The following is an 18,959-nucleotide window of genomic DNA, read 5'->3' on the forward strand; positions in this document are numbered from 1 at the left end:
CGCCAAGTCGATTTAGGGCGACCATGTTTCCGTGTGCCGGGCATCCAGTTGACTGTACCTCTATATTATTCTGTTTTTCTTTCCAGGTCCTAAAACGAGGTATAATCGGCACTGGGGCCGGCACTCTGCGCTTGTGGGAGTCGCTGACTCGGCCGGGGGGGGCAGTCGCCAAGCTGGACTCCTGGCTGGAACCGGACAACTATACTAACATCCTGCACAAGGTAACATTATACCACCACCATAGAGCAACTGAGATGATTATAAACGAGGTATAATCGGCACTGGGGCCGGCACTCTGCGCTTGTGGGAGTCGCTGACTCGGCCGGGGGGGGCAGTCGCCAAGCTGGACTCCTGGCTGGAACCGGACAACTATACTAACATCCTGCACAAGGTAACATTATACCACCACCATAGAGCAACTGAGATGATTATAAACGAGGTATAATCGGCACTGGGGCCGGCACTCTGCGCTTGTAGGAGTCACTGACCCGGCCGGGGGGGGCAGTCGCCAAGATGGACTCCTGGCTGGAACCGGACAACTATACTAACATCCTGCACAAGGTAACATTATACCACCACCATAGAGCAACTGAGATGATTATAAACGAGGTATAATCGGCACTGGGGCCGGCACTCTGCGCTTGTGGGAGTCGCTGACTCGGCCGGGGGGGGCAGTCGCCAAGCTGGACTCCTGGCTGGAACCGGACAACTATACTAACATCCTGCACAAGGTAACATTATACCACCACCATAGAGCAACTGAGATGATTATAAACGAGGTATAATCGGCACTGGGGCCGGCACTCTGCGCTTGTAGGAGTCACTGACCCGGCCGGGGGGGGCAGTCGCCAAGCTGGACTCCTGGCTGGAACCGGACAACTATACTAACATCCTGCACAAGGGAACATTATACCACCACCATAGAGCAACTGAGATGATTATAAACGAGGTATAATCGGCACTGGGGCCGGCACTCTGCGCTTGTAGGAGTCACTGACCCGGCCGGGGGGGGCAGTCGCCAAGCTGGACTCCTGGCTGGAACCGGACAACTATACTAACATCCTGCACAAGGTAACATTATACCACCACCATAGAGCAACTGAGATGATTATAAACGAGGTATAATCGGCACTGGGGCCGGCACTCTGCGCTTGTGGGAGTCGCTGACTCGGCCGGGGGGGGCAGTCGCCAAGCTGGACTCCTGGCTGGAACCGGACAACTATACTAACATCCTGCACAAGGTAACATTATACCACCACCATAGAGCAACTGAGATGATTATAAACGAGGTATAATCGGCACTGGGGCCGGCACTCTGCGCTTGTGGGAGTCGCTGACTCGGCCGGGGGGGGCAGTCGCCAAGCTGGACTCCTGGCTGGAACCGGACAACTATACTAACATCCTGCACAAGGTAACATTATACCACCACCATAGAGCAACTGAGATGATTATAAACGAGGTATAATCGGCACTGGGGCCGGCACTCTGCGCTTGTGGGAGTCGCTGACTCGGCCGGGGGGGGCAGTCGCCAAGCTGGACTCCTGGCTGGAACCGGACAACTATACTAACATCCTGCACAAGGTAACATTATACCACCACCATAGAGCAACTGAGATGATTATAAACGAGGTATAATCGGCACTGGGGCCGGCACTCTGCGCTTGTGGGAGTCGCTGACTCGGCCGGGGGGGGCAGTCGCCAAGCTGGACTCCTGGCTGGAACCGGACAACTATACTAACATCCTGCACAAGGTAACATTATACCACCACCATAGAGCAACTGAGATGATTATAAACGAGGTATAATCGGCACTGGGGCCGGCACTCTGCGCTTGTGGGAGTCGCTGACTCGGCCGGGGGGGGCAGTCGCCAAGCTGGACTCCTGGCTGGAACCGGACAACTATACTAACATCCTGCACAAGGTAACATTATACCACCACCATAGAGCAACTGAGATGATTATAAACGAGGTATAATCGGCACTGGGGCCGGCACTCTGCGCTTGTAGGAGTCACTGACCCGGCCGGGGGGGGCAGTCGCCAAGCTGGACTCCTGGCTGGAACCGGACAACTATACTAACATCCTGCACAAGGTAACATTATACCACCTTCATAGTGCAACTGAGATGATTTTTGGACCGTCATTGATACTGACAGGAATTTTCATTTCATTTCATTTTTTATTCAGTCACAATTTACATTGTATATGAATATAAATTATAATTAAAATTAAAAATTTAAATAAAAAATAAAAATAAAACTTAAATAATATCATGCAACTATAACAATTATTTACAAACTTAATAATATTTACAGATTTGGTATGTAGGTTGTAGGTTTAGTCAATAAAGATTATTATCATTAATAAAGTCCTGGACAGAATAATAGGACTTTTAAGGATATACCTCATGTTTTTAAGTGACGAGACTGCTTGGGCCTAAAGTTCTGGTTTCCTAGGAAAGCGGTGCCGTTATATAGCGGTAATACAGCTGTGAATGACGTCACTAGAAGGGTGTCCATGACCACTAAACCAAATGGCGCGGTTTCCTAGAGGGCGGTGATTGACACCGTAACGTCAAAAACCTGTGCATTTGCATGACGGTGTCTTCGTGAGCGTTTTATTAGATAGTGGTGTCAGTTTTGTTTTTATCAGGTCTCATAATATGAGACCGTAAAAATAATATCGCCGATTTAAAAGACAAGGCTACTTTGGAATTTTACAATCTATGTATAAAACTTAAAATTGAAATTGATTATTTACATTTCAGGGTCTAGAGCGACTGGTGACCAAGTTCCAAACCCTGGTCCGCAGTCAGATGCAGCCGGATGAGTTTGTGTCTCTGTTCTTCAACGTGGCCAACCAGTTGGAAGATGAGAGACGAAGCTTCGCAGTCAGCAGGCTCCGGGTAAGACTATCAGGGTCTAGAGCGACTGATGGCCAAGTTCCAAACCCTGGTACGCAGGCAGATGCAGCCGGATGAGTTTGTGTCTCTGTTCTTCAACGTGGCCAACCAGTTGGAAGATGAGAGACGAAGTTTCGCAGTCAGCAGGCTCCGGGTAAGACTATCAGGGTCTAGAGCGACTGGTGACCAAGTTCCAAACCCTGGTCCGCAGTCAGATGCAGCCAGATGAGTTTGTGTCTCTGTTCTTCAACGTGGCCAACCAGTTGGAAGATGAGAGACGAAGCTTCGCAGTCAGCAGGCTCCGGGTAAGACTATCAGGGTCTAGAGCGACTGATGGCCAAGTTCCAAACCCTGGTACGCAGGCAGATGCAGCCGGATGAGTTTGTGTCTCTGTTCTTCAACGTGGCCAACCAGTTGGAAGATGAGAGACGAAGTTTCGCAGTCAGCAGGCTCCGGGTAAGACTATCAGGGTCTAGAGCGACTGGTGACCAAGTTCCAAACCCTGGTCCGCAGTCAGATGCAGCCAGATGAGTTTGTGTCTCTGTTCTTCAACGTGGCCAACCAGTTGGAAGATGAGAGACGAAGTTTCGCAGTCAGCAGGCTCCGGGTAAGACTATCAGGGTCTAGAGCGACTGATGGCCAAGTTCCAAACCCTGGTCCGCAGTCACAAACCTATGTAATTTAGGAACGATCTTGGAAATTTGTTGAGGACGTATCCCCCAAATTGTATGATCTTTGTCAACACCATAAAAAGTTATCATCGAAAAACAGAAAATTATCAGGTACGAGTTTACAACCAAGTATGACATCATTACACAGTACGACCCCCGGCAACCAAATTAGATTGTATATAAACAGGGATTATTATCAGGGATGTTGCGAACATCCGCATTCGCAACCGCGGAACTTCCGCATTATTTTCAACATCCGCATAAAATCGATGCGGAGCTTATGCGGATGCGGATGTCGAACAAGTCGGTACAGGAACGTCTTAGCGGCGGCGTAAGGGCTAGGTAATTTCGTCATTACCTATAACGAATTCGTCTAGATCCAGAAAAGTCGGCGAAGTTAATGTTTATTACATATAACGCTCCTATATTCTTGCTCAAATACTAAACGTTTCGTTTTTTTTTTAATAAAAAAATACTAAAAATTTAATATTTGACGTTTTCTAAGTACCTAATCTTGGATGTGAGCCTTTAAATATCCGCATCCGCGGATGTCAAAAAATCTGCATCCGCAACATCCCTGATTATGATTGATGACACATGTTGAATTTAAGTTCCAATAAGGAAAAAAGTAAGGTTACCATTCGATTCCTCATTTTATCCAAAAAAAAATTGGATGGCAGCTATATAAATAAACGCAATATTTCACCGACAAAAACGCAATTTTCTCGTTTTGTCCATACTTCAAGATGGGCTCTCAGTGACAGTGACGTCACGTTCACTTATCGTTATGATAGGAGCGTTTCTCGAGTGAAGTACGACTGCTGTCGGACTTTGACTATCATTCCTGAATTTTGTATTGCTTTAATGCAATGGGTTCCATATAGACATTTGATCCTAAAAACAAACCTGATCGATTGATACCATAATAAATTAGAATTTGTCATCTAGCCTATTGGTCTATTTCAGGACACGGAGACACTGAAACAGTCGCCCACGGACACCATCACGCAGTACGCGTACAACCTGATGTCGCACCAGACCAAGATCGCGCAGAAGTGCCTCGACGACCGGGCCGGGAGGTAGGACTCACTCCTGCTTCTATCTACTTCATATATGCTGGGGGGGTGCATATATAGTTGGTCAAACCATAGAGAAAAAATACATAAATTGCTCACTCCATACATCAGTTTTGGTACCAAAAAGACCATTATTTTCATAGTCGACATGTAGCATCGAGTAGCGGAACTATCAGTACTGACTGCTACTTGAGAATAGATGTAGCACCGATCGGAAAGTCTAATGCTCACAAATATAAGACTTTCCGGTCTGTGCTACGTCTATTGTCAAGTAGCAGTACTGATAGGTACTGATAGTTATACTAGATGGCGCTGGCTGTCACGGAAACAAGTGGTCCGCGATCTTTTATTGCTAAAAATAGTAAATTATGCCAAAATGAAATAAAAATAAGACTGACGTGTTAATAACTATACGTGAAAACTGTGGAAGTGTTATCTAAGTGCAGTATGACCAAGAAGTGTTGTAAATATGCAAAAGACTACAGACCTGCTAATGTTTATTTTTAGACTGAATTCTAACAAAAAAATGTTTTAAGTGAAAACCAACCGGTTTAAAATACATAAATACAGTGACATAAACAATAAAAACTGCCAAGTGAATAGAAATATAAACATTGTAAATATAAAAGTGACCGTTTCTACGTTTAAAATTACTTGGACTTTGACCGCTGCCATAGGATCTTGTTTATCACTGTGTCTCTTGTCAAAAACATCTAACGATCCTTAAATTCGTCCATAAGATCAATACATCCATGGCTGTGCGGTTTATATAGAGCCTGTGACGCAAAGTGACCGAGTTCGATTCTAATGAACTGAAAAACTTTTTGCATTTCTTTTTTTTTTTCGATCTTTTTTTGCTTTCTTATTTTTTATATTTCTTTATTTTATATTTATTTTTATTCGACATAATTATGTACATGCGGTGTTGATAACTACTTTATTGTGATTGAGACTGCAAAACAAAAGTGACTTTATCTTTGATTAACAATTATAACAGTGAAAAAATTAAGTAAAATGAAGTGCATTGGATGTGATGACCCAATAACCGATCCCTCAGTAACAGTAAGATGCGTCGCATGTAACGATGCTTACCATTATGATTGTCTTGGCATGACACTATCAAATTATTTATTAAGCAAACAAGATCTTGAGCGTAGTTGGAATTGCTCGTCATGCTCGAATATCACGAAGAGAAATAGAAATGATAATACGCCCATAAGAAATTTTTATAACGTAACCCCATCACAAGATATATCGATGGATGAAATCACTCCAGACGAATCCCGGATAAATATACACAATAGTAGCATAGTCCAACCCAGACAATCCTGTCACTCCTGTCAGCCACCTATAACAATCGACCAGATTAGCACCCTGTTGGATTTTAAATTAACTCAGCACAATGAAGCCATTAAAAAAGACATAAAACAATTAATCCATTCAGAAATAACTGCGGCTATTGATAAGGTCAAAAATGACTTCATACAGAGAAATAATATGCTTGACACTCAGCAACAAAATTTGACAAAACAATTACAAGACACTAACATAATAATAAGGACCCTACAGAATGAAAATAATAAAATAAAAAGAGAAATAGCCGATTTACAAGCCAGTGCGAGCTTGGTATCTTCCACTACACAAAACGAAAAAAAGTTTATTTTGTATGGACTAGACGAGTATTTTGGAGAGACTGAAGAGGATCTTTTTCCGCGGATTAGCTCTATGTTTTACGACCTACTGCAAATAAACATAAATCCTTACATCGAAACTATAGCACGAATTGGAAAAAAAGATGCTCGCCGCCCGCTTATAATCGAACTGATCAGTCAACGTATGAAGAAATATGTACTTAATAATGCGTCCTGTTTTTATAATACTGGGTACGCCGTTGCAGAACTACTGGACAGCACAGCATTAAAAAAAAGACATCAAATGAGAGACTGCCTTCAAAACGCCCGAAAGAACGGCAAACACGCTGTCATACGGAATGGACGATTATTCATAAATGGCCAAGAATGGGTAATCGACGACGATAAGACACAGCAACCCCCACAATCGCAGCAGCCTTCGAAGTTTGGGGACCAACAGTCCAAACAGCTTCAGCTCCCTAATCAGCCTCAGGAGGCCTTACAACCTCAGCAGCCTACGTGTACTCAGTCGCCGCGCCCCGAACATTCCCGAACTGAAAAGGCTCTACAGTCTCAAGAGCCTGCACACCTTGAACATTCACAACAACGCGTCTCTACCGACAGCAGCCACCAAAACGATACAAACGCAAGCGTCTCACAAAATCGGACTTTTCGTGACTCAACATGATACTTTTCGCTTATTCCACCAAAATATAGCTGGCATTTTATCAAAAGTTGACGAATTGGAATTAATTCTAGATAGTTTTAAAAATGAAAGAACTGCTCCACATGTAATCTGCCTCTCAGAAACGTTCCTGTCCTCTGGCATCGAAAACAATCTTGTTCTCAAAGACTATGAATTAGTCTCCTTTTACTCTAGACCTAAGAAGCGAGGCGGTGTCGCCATAGTGGCTGATAAAACTCTTGATGTAGATGACCTACCTATCATACAAACATTTTCTATCCAACGAGAATTTGAATGTTGTGGCATCGAAATACATAACTGTAATTTGATAGTAGTGTGCCTATACAGAACTCCTGATTCGAACATCAATTCATTTTTTAAACAATTTGAAAAAATGCTAAAGTTTCTCCGATCTAAAGCTAAAAGTCGTAAAAAAATTATTATATGTGGCGATCTCAACATTAATACGTTAATTAAAAATAACACAACAAAGGACTATTTTGCTCTTCTGGATAACTATAATATGTTTAGTCATATAAATGAACCTACTCGCAAAAATAATTGCATAGACCATATAATTAGCAGCATAAAAACGGCGGAAGGGACAACTGTACAATTAGGCCTCTCAGACCATAACACAGCTCAAATCGTAACTTTTCCCACTAAAATAAATAATTACATACGCGAGTGGTACTCTACGAAACGAGACTATAGCGAAGAAAATATCCTCATATTTAAAAATCATGTCAGTCAGCTCTCATTCTCTGAAATTTATGATGAATATTGTTCAAATAAAGCTTTTACCGTATTTCATGATCTTATAGTACTATTCCACAATCTTTGCTTTCCTGTAATAAAAATAAAAATATCTAACGCAAATAGAAAGCTGAAATGGATTACGAAATCACTTAAGCGATGTTGTGTTACGAAAAGAAAACTGTTCCTTAAATATCAAAAAAGTACACAAAATAAAGACCTAAATAAAGAACGGCTACATAATTATACACGAATACTTAAAAAATGTATCTCTCACTCGAAAAAAATACAAAATACTAAATTCATATCAAACTCATCAAATAAATGCAAAGCTGCGTGGAACGTAATCAAAGGTAGTTACAATCAAACATCCAAAAAAGAAATAACTAGTATTACAGACAGGCATGACATCCAATTACATAGGCCTCAAGACATTGCAGAGGAATTTAATGATTATTATATTAATATAAACCAAACGTCTAATAACATCCAACAATTCCCAAAGCCAATAACCTTTAAATCTCAACAAAACAGTATGTTTCTAAACCCTACTGATCCGAGTGAAATATATAAAATCATATGCTCTCTTAAAAATACCCCCTCTACTGGATTTGACGAAATACCGACCAAAATCATAAAGAGTATTTCACCAATACTGGCATTCCATCTATCGCATTTGATTAACAAATCCTTCGAACAAGGCACTTTCCCTACGATATTAAAAAAATCTGTTGTCAAACCAATATTTAAAAAAGGTAACAAGTCGGAATTAGGAAATTACCGTCCTATTACATTAATCCCAGTCGTGGCAAAAATTTATGAACGAGCCATGTACAACAGAATCGAACGTTTCTTAGACAAATTTAACATTTTAAAGGACGAGCAAAACGGTTTTCGAAAAAAAAAGTCTACAACATTAGCGTGCTTTAAGTTAAATAACTTAATTACGGACTGTATAGACAAAGCCATTCCAGTTGGGGTATTACTTTTGGATATGTCGAAAGCTTTTGACACCGTCTGTCACCACCGTCTTTTAGTCAAACTCCAACGCTATGGAATTAGAGGACCCGCATATTCCTAGGGCTATGATGGTCGACTGTATAAATGATATAGTTGTATAAATGATGATAAAACTGGCATTTTATCCAGTTCTTATTGATTTGTCGTCTTTTCCACTTTTGACAGCGATAGTCGTTAAACGATTAACTGCATAACATGCTCGTTGGATAATATGTCACTTGTCTACTTTTCCAACTTAAACTTAGTTGATAAGTGGATAAGTTAAATGATATAAAAGTCACTTGTCTAGATTTATACATTTTTATAACATTCATACCGTTTTGTCCACTTTGACAGCGATAGACGGTAAATGGCTACGTTTGTTGGATAGTTAGACATATAGTCGATTTTTGACGGCTAGCCTTTGATTAATTTATCGTGGTGCTCACTGGGCACGATAAGGTGCTCTCATGGTATAGAAGTGGTGAAAAATACGATTTTTAGGGTTCACTCGTGCGTCTGTCTGTCCGTCTGTCACAGCCTATTTTCACGGAAACGACTAGACCAATTAAGTTGAAATTTAGTACACATATGTAAATTAGTGACCCCTCACCCAAAGACGGACATGGCTTCCTCGCGTTGTCCCGGAATTTTGCCACTGCTCATGGGAGCCTGGGCAGCTTGGCAGCTAATCCCAGGAACTGGCGTGGGCACTAGTTTTTACGAAAGCGACTGCCATCTGACCTTCCAACCCAGAGGATAAACTAGGCCCGTATTGGGATTAGTCCGGTTTCCTCACGATGTTTTCCTTCTCCGAAAAGGGACTGGTAAATATCAAATGATATTTCGTACATAAGTTCCGAAAAACTCATTGGTACGAGCCGGGGTTTGAACCCGCGACCTCTGGATTGCAAGTCGCACGCTCTTACCGCTAGGCTAACAGCGATTTTTTTTAAGTACAATAAATAGGTTAGAAGTTATTTAAGAAAATAGCCAAAAAATTACCCCCTCCCCCCCACCTTTATCTCCGAAATTACTGGGTCTAAAATTTTGGACTCGCACTTGGCCGGATTAGTTTTTTTTATTCAAATATAATATATACTATTTGAAGTTTGAACTCCATTTGTATTCATATAAGAATATCATTACATTATTTGTAGGGATGGCAAAGATATAATTTCTTCTTGGCAGCTGCTGCCATGGAAGAAAAGCATCAACAAAGAAAAATTCAACGACGTGCCATAAGGGATACATGGAACCCTTTTGATATGCCCATCGAGGAGTTTCGGCACATATATAGAGTGCTCAAAGACTTTGGCACTCTATTTGTGTGCCGACCTAGACGCCGACCTCAAACTCAACATGGCGACGGATTGCCGGCACATCTTAAAGTACTTAATTAAAGATATAATGTAGCACTGAGGACGTCACTTTCTGAGAACGCCACTTTCTGAGGACGTCACATTTAGAGTTCGTAACTTTTTTAGCATAGGTACGATTTAACAGTATAAAATACCAGCACGAAAGATGTATGTAATGCCAGCAACCAGATTACCTGTTCGACATACGGTCGCTTTTATATCCTACATACCAACACCAATCTCTGTTTGCCTTACGCCTGACTGGTAGAGAATACCATTTGGCAAAACGTCCTATGTTTCGTGCAATAAAGTGAAAATAGAGAGATTAATAATAATAAAAAACAATCTAATTATGTTTAAATCAGAGTATTTAATTCAGAATACTTAAAAACTACAAGCACCAAAACATTTAGCCACAGATTGGAGTTAGGCCGGAAACAGCTTCGATTCCATACACATAAGGGCGCGTGTACACGGTGCTGCCTCCGCGCCGCCGCCCTCGGAATAATAAACCAACAGGAACCGCCATTAACAGGCGTTCCCCTCTGCCAAAAGTCGGCGGCCGCCGGTCAAGGAGGTTATATAAAACTAGTTGCCATACGTCATACGCCATTCAGCAAACGTCAGTCTAAGCGGAATGTTAGGAGCAGAAAATGCCGAATTGTAGCGTTTTCTCCTGTAAAAACCGATCGGACACATCTAGCTTACTTAAAGAACACGTTTCTTTTCATATGTAAGTACTATTACATGTAAATATTATCAAATAGTGCACTAATTTAGCAAAAAACTAAAAAACATTGTCAATCTGAAAGTGATACCACTTCATGGTACTAGATCTAATTTAGGGTAATATTTAAAGAAGACTTTCTAAATATTCATTAGGTATACCTAACTTCTAATTTGCGTTGCTTATTATTATATAATTTATATAACACATTATTTTTCTATAACACCTTATTTTTATATCAACATAATCCATTCAATGAAATAAATAGTATAAATCATAAATAACGTGATATTACCGATATAGGGTCATTGTGCTAGTTTCCGTCCATGCTCTAGTCTCTAGTTTTCGTACATGACATGACAGATTAGCAAATAACATATTTGATACTTAATTTGCTACTTGCCAAATACATTTTTTATGTAGATAGATACTCGTATATTGTCTCGACATTAAGGATTGCATTAAGTCCAAATTTGTGCAGCAATGTAGATTTATATGTACTCAATTTCGCCAAGTGGACGAAAACTAGAGCTGGACGAAAACTAACGCACCTACCCTACTACTGTTTAAAAATTCATTTTTCGCTTAGTTTCTATCGTATATTTTTTATTTGACATGTCCAATATTTGTATTGTATTTTATTTATTTTAAGGTATTTACTGCCGTCATTTTCCATAAATAGGAACTTTTAATTTATTACTCTGGTATCACTCTACCATAGTTAGCGATGGGACACCATAAAAACCAATATCGATAAAATCTATATGAACATTGTAAATATATTGTTATTTTGATTTCTTTTTTTAGATTTCCAAAAGATGCAATAAATTTTAAACATAAGTAGTTTTCAGCTTATCAAGCCATCGAAAACCTAAAAATATCGCAATATCAGTCATGATTTAAAGATCTAAGAACTGCATAAGTAAGTTTGTAATTCCATATAAATATATGCTGTTACAAAGTTACTGTTGCAGTTCCTACAAATAGTAGGTAAAGTAAAAGGTACACTACGATGTATGTACGATGTGAGTATGTGTTTAGTTATGATATATGTATACATAGTATGGGTATGAGTACCCGAAAAGAAGGACTGTCTACAAAAAGAGATGAGATCCCATCAAAAACATTACTTGTAAAAAGGTGCAAGTCTCGCAACGCTTTTATTACAAAAAGTTCTGAGATGTAACGTGAAACCAAGTCGGTTACTTTAATCAGTGCCCCTGGCTGACTGTTAAAACCGTATCAATAAGATATCTTTAATTTGTAATACATATAATGACTTGGCAATCGCACATAATGCTTTACTCGTACCGTACTCGTAAATATGTGTAATGCTCAAACTGCAATTAGCGCTAGCGTTAGGTATGTTCAATTAGAATTATTTTTAATAGGTGACGATGATCCTTATGTCATTATGCAGCTGTGCGATGGCCAAGTCATTATACGTATATAAGATGATTTCACTTTTGTTGATATGAATTGGACGAAAGAATAACTTCATGTGTTGCTCTGTAAACAAAGTTTTATTTTTTATACTACAAGATTTAATGTTAACCTACAATGTATGTACTATTACAAAAAATACCGACCTGTAAACAAAGAAACGACATTTAAAGTTTATTCCTGCTTTAGTCACTCCTTTCTCAATAACAAATAACAATTATAACGACGATTATTTAAAGCGGCATTGCAATCTCTCTAACCTCACTTTCCACCTTTGACGTATGACATGACATTGACAAGTCAAAGCAAAGTGTGGCCACATTTAAAAAGGTAAACGATATCGTTTATTTTTTTACACGTATTACAAATTAAAGATATCTTATTGATACGGTTTTAACACCCCCTGGCACTGATTAAAATAACTGACTTGGTTTCACATTAGCATTACATCTCAAAACGTTTTTGTAGTAGAAGCGTTGCGAGACTTGCACCTTTTTACATGTAATGTTTTTGATGGTTATGATTGACTAAAGCAGACAGTTAAAATTTAGTCAATAAAATATCGACAATATTATCGACAAGTCCCTCGCACTTCTACGTTTACTTAGAACTGACATCATCTCGTTTACGGACAGGGTTGTCTGTGTTTGTTCTTGTATGTGTGTGAATATAGTTTATGCTAGTGTTTGATAATTTTGTCGTGTGCGTGTGTAGCGACGCATGCAAAAAATGCATTAGTGTTTACATTATTTGTGTGCGTTCCTCGCCCCCCGCGCCGAAAACGGCAGAATTTTTCACATAGAAATTAGTGCGTGTCACCACTCCATATTGGATTATTCCTCCGAGCCGCCGCCGCACCTTCGCGCTATGTACACGAGACGCGTAAAACCCGCGGCGGCGGCGCGGCGGCGGACTATACTTGTCTCGTGTACATAGCGCGAAGGTGCAGCGACGGCGCAGCGGCGGCGCGGCAGCGGGCTTTACGCGTCTCGTGTAAACAGCGCGAAGGTGCGGCGGCGGCGCGGCAGCGGCGCGGAGGCGGCACCGTGTACACGCGCCCTAAATGTTTCGCACAGTAGGAACCAGGGATGTTGCGAACATCCGCATCCGCATCCGCAACCGCGGAACTTCCGCATTATTTTCAACATCCGCATCTGCATCCGCATCCGCATAAAATCGATGCGGAGCTTATGCGGATGCGGATGTCGAACAAGTCGGTACAGGAATGTCTTAGCGGCGGCGTAAGTGCTAGGAAATTACGTCATTACCTATAACGAAATCGTCTAGATCCAGAAAAGTCGGCCAAGTTACTGTTTAGTAAATATAACGCACCTATATTCTTGCTCAAATTCTAAACGTTTCGTTTTTTTTTAATGAAATAATACTAAAAATGTGATATTTGACGTTTTCTAAGTACCTAATCTTGACATCCGCATCCGCATCCGCATCCGCGGATGTGAGACTAAATATCCGCATCCGCGTCCGCGGATGTCAAAAAATCGGCATCCGGAACATCCCTGGTAGGAACCATGATTTTATCATACGCCGCTGTGATTAGCTCGTGAAGGTATCACGGCAAGCTCGCTGACACCAGTTGAAGGTCATTCCAACATATTTACATTTAAACGGACTGTCGCTCCTTTTGTGACAACATATTCTTCAGCATACCGCGTCTTCTGTCATGTCTCCATAAACTCTAACGTCTTTTTTATCTGCGTATAAAATCAGCTCTTGCAGTTTTTTTTTCAGACAATATTTCCTCTCCTGTGGAGAATAGGCGTCCAAGGATTTTTTCTTCATAGCGTTGCCGAATTTCAGAATATATGTTCAGCCATCAATCACTTCTGCGTATGGAGTGATCCATACTCTCATAGTTCTCATGTTCTGCATATATTTAATGCAATTTATTTGTTTGTTTTCTTCCTATAGGTATAGGTTACGCAATGAATTTTTAAATTAATATTACATTGTACTTTTAGCCTGACTGACAATGAAAATCTATCATGTCGCCGATTTGACATCGCTGATTTTTTTTCTATAGATGGTCAACCAAACCTTGTCAGTAGAAAAAGGCGCGAAATTCAAATTTTCTATGGGACGATATCCCTTCGCGCCTACATTTTTCAAATTTGGCGCCTTTTTCTACTGTCAAGATCTGGTTGACCAAGTATACAAATAGGTTATATCGTTTGTCAAAGCACTGTCTCATTTCAAATATAGACAGAGAGAGACATACTATCTGTGTCTTACACTAGTACTAGCACCCAAAAGAAAAGGATGAGTATAGTTTGTATTGTCCTTATTTAATGACAAATTGGTTTGACCAACTATACTTACAAGAATGCACTTCGTTTTTCGGGTAAAATCGGACGTAATCGCGTAATAGAAAATGACAGCGTCGTACTAATTTAGTTGCAATCCAACACTCAAACTATACAGGATGGTCTATACCACAACGTTCAATTTTTTTTTTAGTTTCCTCATATCGTGGGCTATTAGGAGATTCTTAGAGATGACGTTCGGTGCCTGACTTCGGTGCCGAATTTTATTTTTTACTTCTTTGATACACAACTTTATTTCCTAAAATCTAGCCTTAATATAAAAAAATATTGGTAGTAGCCCACGTAGTGATAAAATAAAAAAAAAATGTTGGACATCGAGGTTTGTAGTTTGTACCGCCCTGTATAGAGTAGTTAATAGAGTCAGACCGAGAAAAGTCTGCAGCGATTTTGATAGCCCACGCAGTGCAAGCGTCATTTTAAACGTCAAACTTCTATGAATTTATGACGGGTAAATATAGCTGGTCAACCAAATCTTGTCAGTAAAAAAAGGCGCGAAATTCAAATTTTCTATGGAACGATATCCCTTCGCGCCTACATTTTTCAAATTTGCCGCCTTTTTCTACTGTCAAGATCTGGTTGACCAAGTATAACACTTGCACTGCGTGGGCTATCAATATCGCTGCAGACTTTACGAGTAGCAAGGAACTAGGACCGCCTTAGATTGCGATGGACAGTCTTTGCATCAGGAAAAATCCGGAGGGGGTCAAGGCCGCTTTCAAACAGGCGAGGTCCCAGCTCCCGGAGCATCCCGAAGTCTCGACACCGAGGGAGACGAATAAATACCCGCTCAGCGCCGAGTATTTATCTTTTTAGGGTTTCAGGAAAAACGGGACCCTATTACTAAGACTCCGCTGTCCGTCGGTCTGTCTGTCTATTTAGATGATATATTTCTGTTGCCAACAACAAATAATAAGTACTAACAACAAAATAAAATAAATATTTAAGTGGAGCTCCCATACAACAAACGTGATTTTGTTGCCGTTTTTTGCGTACCTAATGGTACGGAACCCTTCGTGAGCTAGTCCGACTCGCACTTGGCCGGTTTTTAAGAGACGCCGCATGCTCAGCAGCCGCTCCTGCCGACCGCATTGTACGACTAAGATGCGGGGCGGTAAAAGTACTGACGCACGTGGCGTCCCACAGTAAGCACTTACCTCTTTCCCACGGCACCAGGGTCTAGTCGTCAGACCTTATGCCGTCCGATCGGCTAAAGCCTGGCGGCTCAAGCATACATGGGATATTAGGTAACTCTGACAATAAGGCTCTCCTAACGATGTCATTAAGAACATGGTGCCGTGGGAACCTCCCAGCGCAACGGCAGCAGCTCAAGACATGGTGGCCGTTGCTCCCCACAGTGGAACCGTAGATGCATTGGTGGGGTTGGCATACCCATGGCAACCTATTAGGCGGAGAGCAACGGCCACATGCATACATAGGTGGCTACGTTTGGGGAGGGCCTACAATTTAGTTGATTTTGACACATGGTTTGACGTATAAAATTCACCGTATTTGAGGTTAATAAGGTCTACTGTCCTTAAAATTTTGTATGAATTTACAAGCAAATATGAGCCTTCGTTAATGAAGTATTGCAGCCGGTTCTACCTTAATTCGATAATGTAGCTTATTTCAAAGACTATAAACTCTAAGTACTTAGAAATAAAGCTTCAAAAGCTTTAACCGTGGATAACTTTTAACTATCAACGTCACATGTGGATAAGTGGTGATAGGATGTCATTCATTAAAATACGCTTTAAGTAAACTTGTTTAGAATTGATTTTTGAAAAGCTCAAACCACGGATGATTTTTATCAGTCAATGGCAAAAGTAGATAAGTGGTGGAATGTGATTAAGTAATCTATTCTTTAAAATAGGCCTTAAGTCATCGAGATTAAAATTGATTTTTCAAAAGCTCAAATCATGTCACGCTATCATTAGTCACTTGTACTTTATCCTCGCGTCTTTTTTACCAAATTTAATCACTTATCAGGTATTTCACATATCACGCAATAAATGATTAATGATTTGGTGACAAAGCATCATAGCCCTCCTGATTCAAAGTTACTTGTCTGAAAGAAAGCAGTGCACTCAAATTGAGAGGGTTCAAAACAATAAGCTGAAATCGTACAAGTCCCAGTATAAAGTTAATACATACGGGGTGCCACAAGGCAGTATTTTAGGCCCGTTATTGTTTTTAATATATATCAATGACATACCTGAATGTATCCGACATGATTGCATCCTATTTGCTGACGATACCACAATATTAATCAAAGGTACCAATGCAGACTCATATGAACGCGAGGTAAATACTGCATTGAACGATGTCATCGGTTGGCTTAGCGAAAATCATTTAAAGGTAAATCTTAGCAAAACAAAATTTATTCAGTTTAGATCCTACAAAGCAGCGCCACAGACAATAAAAATTTTACATGACAACATCGAAATAGAAGAAGTAGAAGACTCTGTATTCTTAGGCATAACTTTAGACACTCACTGTAATTGGAAACGACATGTAGAAAATGTATGTAAGAAAGTTAATAAATTTATATATGTATTATGGAGACTCAAAGAAACGGTTTCGCAAAAAACAGCTCTCGTAACATATCATGCTTATATCGAGTCCATTTTTAGATATGGGATCCTCTTATGGGGAAACTCAGTTGAAATAGAACGTGCATCTGTAGTCCAAAGAAAGTGCATTCAAACTATTTGTGGTAAAGGTCGCAGAGAATCGTGCCGACTTGATTTTGCAAAGCTTAACTTATTAACACTGACAAGTCTATACATTTACGAAGCAGCTGTCTTTGTGAAGAAGAATCTAGAACTCTTCCCGCCATTTAATAATATAAATAATAGACCTCTTCGACAGTACCAAATGACACTACCGTCCTATAACCTTAAAATAAGAAAAAAAAGCGCCTATCACATGTGTATACAAATTTTTAACAAAATTCCTGCACACATAAAGACGCTACCATTTAACGAGTTCAAATTTAAATTGAAAAATATATTGTGTAATGCAAGTTTTTATAATATTGATGAATATTTTAATTATAAATTCTAACTATTACTTTATTGTGACATGTAAACTTTTGACATCATAAATTCTAATTTTTACTTCATTTTGACATGTAAACTTCTGACATTATAAATCCTAATTTTAATTATAAATTCTATTACTTCATTATGACATATAAACTATGACATTATAAATTCTAATTTTTACCTAATTTTGACATGTAAACTTTTGACATTATAAATTCTATTTTTTTTACTTCATTTTTACATGTAATCTTTTTATATTAAGTAAGGAAATTAGATTTAACTATAATAGTTTGATGAACTTATGCGCTGAATATGAATGACTAACTGACTGTAGATTGAGGCTTGAAACTTGATGTTTGTATTTAATAATTTAATTTTTGATAATATTTTAGTAAACGCGACATTTTGTAACGTATTTTCTTTTGACATGCATGAACTATGTCAATACAAATAATTTTCACATGCCATAAGGCCGAACATATCATGGGTCAATATGTATACTTAATAACATCTACTGTACCATATGTTTTCGTGAATAAACTTTCATTTCATTTCATTTCATTACTCAATGTTAGATGTCGACTATGAAAATAATAGTCTTTTTGGTACCAAAACTGATTTATGGAGTGAGCAGTCCATGTATTTTTTTTCTATGCTGTGACTAATTTTAGGCTTGGCTTAATCAGCATCTGGCCAGTTGGCCACCTTATATGTACAATAAATATATGAATTTAGTTTTATAAAACATGTAAACCCAGATAGTAAGAGCACACCTTGTTCCAGAAGACACAGCAGCGTAGCCATCTGCAAGTACGGCACCTCCACCCAGGAGTGCTCCTGCCTCTTCAGCAAGGTCTTCCGGCTGCCCTGCCGCCACATCCTCATGCTGACCACCGAGCTGAAGGTATACCCATGGTCCCTGTGTAGACACAGCAGCGTGGCCATCTGCAAGTACGGCACCTCCACCCAGGAGTGCTGCCTCTTCAGCAAGGTGTCCCGGCTGCCCTGCCGCCACATCCTCATGCTGACCACCGAGCTGAAGGTATACCCATGGTCCCTGTGTAGACACAGCAGCGTGGCCATCTGCAAGTACGGCACCTCCACCCAGGAGTGCTGCCTCTTCAGCAAGGTGTCCCGGCTGCCCTGCCGCCACATCCTCATGCTGACCACCGAGCTGAAGGTATACCCATGCTCCCTGTGTAGACACAGTAGCGTGGCCATCTGCAAGTACGGCACCTCCACCCAGGAGTGCTGCCTCTTCAGCAAGGTGTCCCGACTGCCCTGCCGCCACATCCTCATGCTGACCACCGAGCTGAAGGTATA

The 18,959-nt window shown here is 40.3% G+C and overlaps 1 protein-coding gene across 1 annotated transcript in view; it reads left to right on the forward strand.

The window, feature by feature from the left end:
• LOC134659711 (uncharacterized) overlaps positions 1 to 18,959 on the forward strand; it is a 33,467-nt gene that overhangs the window by 9,598 nt on the left and 4,910 nt on the right. Inside the window, exons 8-11 of the mRNA XM_063515404.1 lie at positions 87 to 221; positions 2,767 to 2,904; positions 4,539 to 4,651; positions 18,420 to 18,540. Of these exons, the coding sequence (XP_063371474.1) occupies positions 87 to 221; positions 2,767 to 2,904; positions 4,539 to 4,651; positions 18,420 to 18,540 (507 nt within the window). The remainder of the gene's footprint in view (positions 1 to 86; positions 222 to 2,766; positions 2,905 to 4,538; positions 4,652 to 18,419; positions 18,541 to 18,959) is intronic.

Source organism: Cydia amplana, chromosome 25, assembly GCF_948474715.1.
Source record: "Cydia amplana chromosome 25, ilCydAmpl1.1, whole genome shotgun sequence".
In the NCBI taxonomy this organism is placed as follows: domain Eukaryota; kingdom Metazoa; phylum Arthropoda; class Insecta; order Lepidoptera; family Tortricidae; genus Cydia; species Cydia amplana.